The 6,440-nt window shown below is 43.8% G+C and overlaps 1 protein-coding gene across 1 annotated transcript in view; it reads right to left on the bottom strand.

The window, feature by feature from the left end:
* The window catches only part of dlgap3 (discs, large (Drosophila) homolog-associated protein 3), a 31,201-nt gene that overhangs the window by 14,360 nt on the left and 10,401 nt on the right, over positions 1-6,440 (bottom strand). The window contains exon 2 of the mRNA XM_037693207.1: positions 2,862-3,076. Within this exon, the coding sequence (XP_037549135.1) occupies positions 2,862-3,076 (215 nt within the window). The remainder of the gene's footprint in view (positions 1-2,861; positions 3,077-6,440) is intronic.

Genomic DNA, 6,440 nt, shown 5'->3' with positions numbered 1-6,440 from the left:
AGACACAAACAGACACAAACAGACAGAGGGAAACCAGGAATCCCACACAGTTTATGTTTAATTATATTTTAAGAGTTTAACCACTAAACGTTCATTTGAAGTTCAAGGTTCTTGATTGTCATTCGTATCACATGTAGTACGTGAAGTGGAACGAAATTGTGTACTCAAGGTCCCAGTTACAGAAAAAAATAGCAAAAATATGAAGTATAAAATATAAAGTGTAATATTGTCTTACACTAACTTGTGAGTGGCCTAAACATTTCAAATATTATGAAGCTAAACACTTCCTACACTCCTCAGCGTCATATTTCATACATCAAAACCTTGGCAATTTTTATTTTCTTTCCCTCAGCGTGTCTTTCACTGCCAAAGAACTTGAAGTTTGGTTTCACATCCAAACTATAATTTATTGTAATTTTCTCTGTATATCCATCCATCCATCCAGCCATCCATCCATCTTCTTCCGCTTATCCGGGGTCGGGTCGCGGGGGTAGCAGCTTAAGTAGGGAGGCCCAGACTTTCCTCTCCCCAGCCACTTGGGCCAGCTCCTCCGGGGGAATCCCAAGGTGTTCCCAGGCCAGCTGAGAAACATAGTCCCTCCAGCGTGTCCTGGGTCTTCCACTGGGTCTCCTCCCAGTGGGAAGTGCCCGGAACACTTCACCAAGGAGGCAACCAGGAGGCATCCTAACCAGATGCCTGAGCCCCCTCAACTGGCTCCTCTCGATGTGAAGAAGCAGCGGCTCTACTCTGAGTCCCTCAAAGATGATCGAGCTTCTCACCCTATCTCTAAGGGAGAGCCCAGACACCCTGCGGAGAAAACTCATTTCGGCCGCTTGTATCCGAGAGCTCGTTCTTTTGGTCACAACCCAAAGCTCATGACCATAGATGAGGGTAGGAACGTACAAAGTAGATTGATCGGTAAATTGAGAGCTTTGCCTTTTGACTCAGCTCTCTCTTCACCACGACAGAGCAATACAGCGCCCGCTTCACTGCAGATGCTGCACCTATCCGCCTATCGATCTCACGCTCCATTTTTCCCTCAATCGTGAAAAGGACCCCAAGATACTTGAACTCCTCCACTTGGGGCAGGACCTCCTCCCTGACACGGAGAGGGCACTCTACCCTTTTCCGGCTCAAGACCATGGCCTCAAATTTGGAGGAACTGATCTTCATCCCAGCTGTGTCACAATCGGCTACGAACCGCTCCAGTGAAAGCTGTAGATCACGACCTGATGAAGCCAATAAGACCACATCATCTGCAAAAAGTAGAGACGTGATCCTAAGGACACCAAAACAGATCCCCTGAACACCTTGGCTGCGCCTAGAAATTCTGTCCATAAAAGTTATGAACAGAATCGGTGACAAAGGGCAACCTTGGAGGAGTCCAACTCTCACCGGGAATGAGCCCGACTTACTGCCGGCAATGCGGACCAAGCTCTGACACCGGACATACAGGGACCTAACAGCCCGTATCAAAGGGCCTGGTACCCCATACTCCCAGAGTACCCCCCACAGGGTTCCCCGAGGGACGCGGTCGAACGTCTTCTCCAAGTCCACAAAGCACATGTAGACCAGTTGGGCAAACTCCCACGCACCCTCCAGGACCCTGCTGAGAGTATAGAGCTAGTCCAGTGTTCCACGACCAGGACAAAAACTGAACTGCTCCTCCTGAATCCGAGGTTCAAATATCCGACGGACCCTCCTCTCCAGAACCCCCGAATAGACCTTACCAGGGAGGCTTTCGCTGTATATGTAGAAGTTTTTTTGCATAAATTAGTATGCCTGTGACTTATACAGTGAAGCAATGTATTTATGTTTACCCCATATTTATAACCCAATTTTTGTCCGAGATCTGAAAATTTCATTCATTCTGACATGGAAAATATTGAACACTACCATTTTCAGCCGCTAGAGGGCACTCGAGTAACATGGCAAGCCAAGTGTCTCATTAATGGGTAAAAGTGTCTATTAATGAGACACTTGGCTTGTCATACCAAACCACCTTCATCTCACCCTGGATCTCCTGGAACAAACATAAAATCAGCTGCATTTCGCTGTGCCACCCAGGTGAAATGCAGCTGATTTGACATCAAAGTGCATTTATTAAGGAAAAGTTCAACTGAGTCACACCTTTGCTATAATTTCTAGCAAACAAATAATTGTTTTAAGTGTTAATCTTGTTAAATTCTTGTTAAAGTCCTCCAGTGCATGCTCCCGCGACTGCCATTTGGCAGCCAATTGATTTTTGGCCCAACAACGGCCCACATTTCTGGGTTCGGCCCACATTTCCAGGTTGACAGCGGTGACGCGTAACAAACGCGACGCGTCAATGGTGATGCATAATAGATGCAACTTATATAGCAAAGCGACATATTTATGTTTTTTCCCCACTTCGTTAGATATATTTGGACTGATACGGCTTATACGGTGGAGCGACGTGTACGGCGGCAATTACGGTACTTCCATGACCACTAAGCTCAGAAACAAGCTTCATCGAAGCTAGAAGCGAAGGATCTTTTTAAACGGTCAAATCTTCTGAATGAAACAGTGTAGACACAAAAATTAACATTTGTTACGATCGGTCAATCTTGCGATGCGCAGTCAAGGACATTTTTTAGCATTACTTCTTTTGTTTTTTAGAGACTTATTACTCAGTCATCTTCTGCTTATTAAGAGCACAATCAGGGAGTGACGGACACAGGTGTGTAGTTGCCATGGTGATCTTACTATTTTTTTTTAATCTTGGTTGTGTTTACACTTATACAGACATCTAATTGTCAGCATTTTGTCAGCCTAGCTTAGTGCAAAGGTAAGTCTGGAGCGTCCGGCTCTTATGTGAAGCAGAGTGTGTGACCTCTGACCTTTGATCCATGCTGATGGCACGTCTGAAGGCATCTCTCTGGGCAATCAAAGTAGACTTAGGCGAGGCTTTCGGGCTCGCCTCCGAGTCGGCGCTGTCATCGTCACCCATGGCTTTGATGTAGCTGCCGCTCCGCATTCGACGGCAGGGGATCTCCCCTCCGCTGTCCGCCGCTCCGCCACCGCCGTATCCACCGCTCCAGTCCTCTGAAGGGACCTGAGACACATCAACATTCAACCAAACCATCTTACCATTAAAGGTGACTGGAAACATGACCCGTTTGGACAAAAATGCATGTAATGAGTGGGAATAACAATCGTTTAGATCCTCCACAAATGTGTTAAACAGACAAAATGTGTTAAAAGTAAGTGCACATTCCTCCACATTGTCAGTTGTTAATGGAAGCCCATGGTCCACGATATGAAGGAATTAGTGTTGAGATATTGAAGATGTTTTTCCAATATCTGTTATTATAGTCAAAACAAAATTAGATTAGTGAGGAATGCGCTAGACCCCAAACAGAAGGACTGTGATGATTCAGACATTCACACACAAACACGCAGCTTTGGGTTGAGTAAACACACACACGCACACACACAAGCTCACTCAGCCATGCTCATGCAAGCCATGAGAGCAAACGGAGACACATGTGGACGTTAATGTAGAGGCTACATGACAGATGATGCTGGAGGAGAGAAGAAAGGAAAGGGACAAAGTGACTTACAGAGAGAGAGAAACTCTGACAGCTGGAGAAACACTGACACAAAGAAACAGAAGAGGCGTAAGCAAGAAGCCGACAGACGCCGAGCAAATAAACAGCGAGACAGAAAGGCAGCTAAAACAGCAGCGAGGCGCAGGGAGCTCACAGAGGGACCAAACTGCTGAATGAAACAAAAAAACAGGAGAGTAACAGGTCAATGGGCTGAGCGCAGCAAGTCAAATTAAAGAGGAAATGATTTTCAGATAGGAAAACAAGATTAAAAAGAAAATATCAACCCCCCCCCCCCCCACACACACACAATGGACAAAACCCCGAGAACTAAAATAATAAATGAAAGAAGTACAACTGTGTCTTCACACTGCCACTTCAGTCTCTTTAAACCACCTTTAAATAGTCCATCTGTTGTTTTTCTTATATCTAAATAAATAAAAACTACATCTTTTGGAAGTAGCAAACTGTGAAAAAAAAAGATAGCTCAAATAAAATAAACTGAGATTAGTGAAATTGTATTTTTTGCAAAAATGCAGCATGGATGCTGAAAGCTGAATGACTTTCTTTGCTTAAGCAAAAGAAGCAGAATACTTCACACTAAAAATATCAAGTGACTGGCTACAACGTAAAACAAGAAAAGGTTAGCTAAAAGTATGAAAAGGTAAGTTAGACGTACAAAGTAGTACTAAAAGCTAAACCAGGGTGTGTGGGGACATTTGCATTGACAGCACTATGACATGTATCTAGTGCAAATTATCTCCAATAATACAACATGGTAACTCCCAATAAACTGACATTCTGGTTCAGTTTTAAACAGTGGAGGTTAATGGAGCTGCTATGCTCATGCCTATTTTTTTTAATAATTGAGTGATTTCTGTGTTGGATGGATTGAACTCGGAGGCCAGATATGGCTTTCAGAGGACTTGTTCAGGAGTCGCCACAGCGAGTCAACCTCCTTGATTTCACTCTGTCCTCATTCCAACTACCTCAATGTCCTCTTCAAATTCATCCATCATACTTTCTCTTTTCCCTTCCTCTTTGTCTTTTTCTCCCCCGTCGACTTCTCGAAGGCAGCCATGGCCAAAGTGGTTCAAACCACCAAAGTTCATGCTCAATAATCCAGGTAAACTTTGGCCACGGCTGCTTCAGAGGAGTCGACGGGGGAGAGGGCGAGCTCCAGAACCATCTTATTACCATCAAACAGGTTGACTCACTATGTGAAGGTGCTATTTATAAGACTGAGTTTGTTGTGGCTCCTCGGACTGAAGAAGTCTTGTGGATGAAAGACAAAACGTTTCAACAAAAAGAAACCATCCAGCGGACCCGACTTAACTTTGTTGGATAAAGGAAGTTCGTTAGCTTGAGTGATTCTTTGTATATTTTGTACAATTTTAATTAACATTACAGCAGAAGAGGACGCCTGATAATATGTGTGTGTTTCGTCTGATGCCCCTTCTTTCACAGAAAGATGAAAGCTAACAACCCCGTCATGCTAAAAGGGCCACTCTCAGTGTTTTTGCAAACGCAGAGTGGTTTGCGGTGTCCTAAAGCACATGTCCAAATGAAAACACCTACACACACTCTGACACACTCACAGTCAAGGCCCGGGGGTTTGGCATCCAGCTGAATGTGTGTTTTTAAGGTCATCACTTAAAAGATGATTCAGCCTTATCTCATGATCCCCGTGGCCCTCTACTATCTCTTCTATTTCCTCATCTCTTCTCTTCGTGCTTTCCCCCTTGGCTACCATCACCTCCTTTTTTCCTCTTTTCTATCCCAGAGCTTTGCTATCTCTGCATCCCGCCACCTTCTCCCTCCCCGCCTATCTTCACCGCGTTACCCTCGCCTCCTCTGACTTCGCTTCGTTCCCGCTCCATATTCTCATTTCTTTAATCGTTTCTTATCTATCACTCACAGGCCGACGGGGAAGAACGGGGAGAGGGTTAGGGAATGGAGTGCTGCGTTCCCATGCCACACAGTGTGATTGGTGTTGATGCGGTGATGAATAATAATAATAAAAAAAAAAGATGTGTAATTCAGACTTGTAAGAATTGGCTCAGTTTTGCTTTTGTCTTGTCTGTCCAGACAGGGTGGAAGTGTCAGCATTATGTGGTGCTTATAAAAATATGCAACAAGCAGAATGTGACTGTGGATAAAGCAACAGATTCTAAACAAAGTTTTGTTATGTTGTATTGATTTTTTAATTGTCTTACAGTATGGTACAAAATGTGTGTGTGTGTGTGTGGGGGGGGGGGGATAGTGCTGCACAATTAGAAAACTTTCACAAAGGAAAGTGGCATTTTTTGAAGGTGCCATGCATGTCAAGGCTTTAAACAAAGAGTTTGTCTTGTTACAGCTCAGAGAACATGTTGTGGATGACTCTCAGCTACTACCACATGCAATTTTAGCCTAATGTATTAAAAATGATGGAGTTATAGCCATTTTTGTGTTCACCTGGGTTGATTAGCAGTGGAAGCCATCCTGAATCAAACTGATTCCAAAAGTGAATCAGTTGTAGATCTAATCCAGTGATTACTTCCGTAAAATGTCATTTAGATCCGCTTGTTGGTTCAAGATATTTTGCTAACAGGTAAACAACTTGCATACGCAGGAGACTGCATTATCACCTGCTTTTCATGTTAGCAAGATATAAAACTTCTAAATGTTAAATTTCCATCAGTTTATAAAATGCTACAAGCTAACTAAATGAAAAAAACACTTTCATGTATTTAAAACATACTGTATTTTCCTCTGTAAACGTCGCACCGCCCTATAAGTCGCATCAGCCCAAAAATGTCTAATAAAGTGGAAAAATCCATAAATACGTCGCTTCGCAGTATACGTCGCTTCGCAGTATACGTCGCTTCG

Source organism: Nematolebias whitei, chromosome 19 (genome assembly GCF_014905685.2).
Source record: "Nematolebias whitei isolate Nwh7 chromosome 19, NemWhi1, whole genome shotgun sequence".
Taxonomy (NCBI): domain Eukaryota; kingdom Metazoa; phylum Chordata; class Actinopteri; order Cyprinodontiformes; family Rivulidae; genus Nematolebias; species Nematolebias whitei.
The sequence above is the reverse complement of the archived record's forward strand: the minus strand, read 5'-3'. Positions and strand labels throughout refer to the sequence as shown.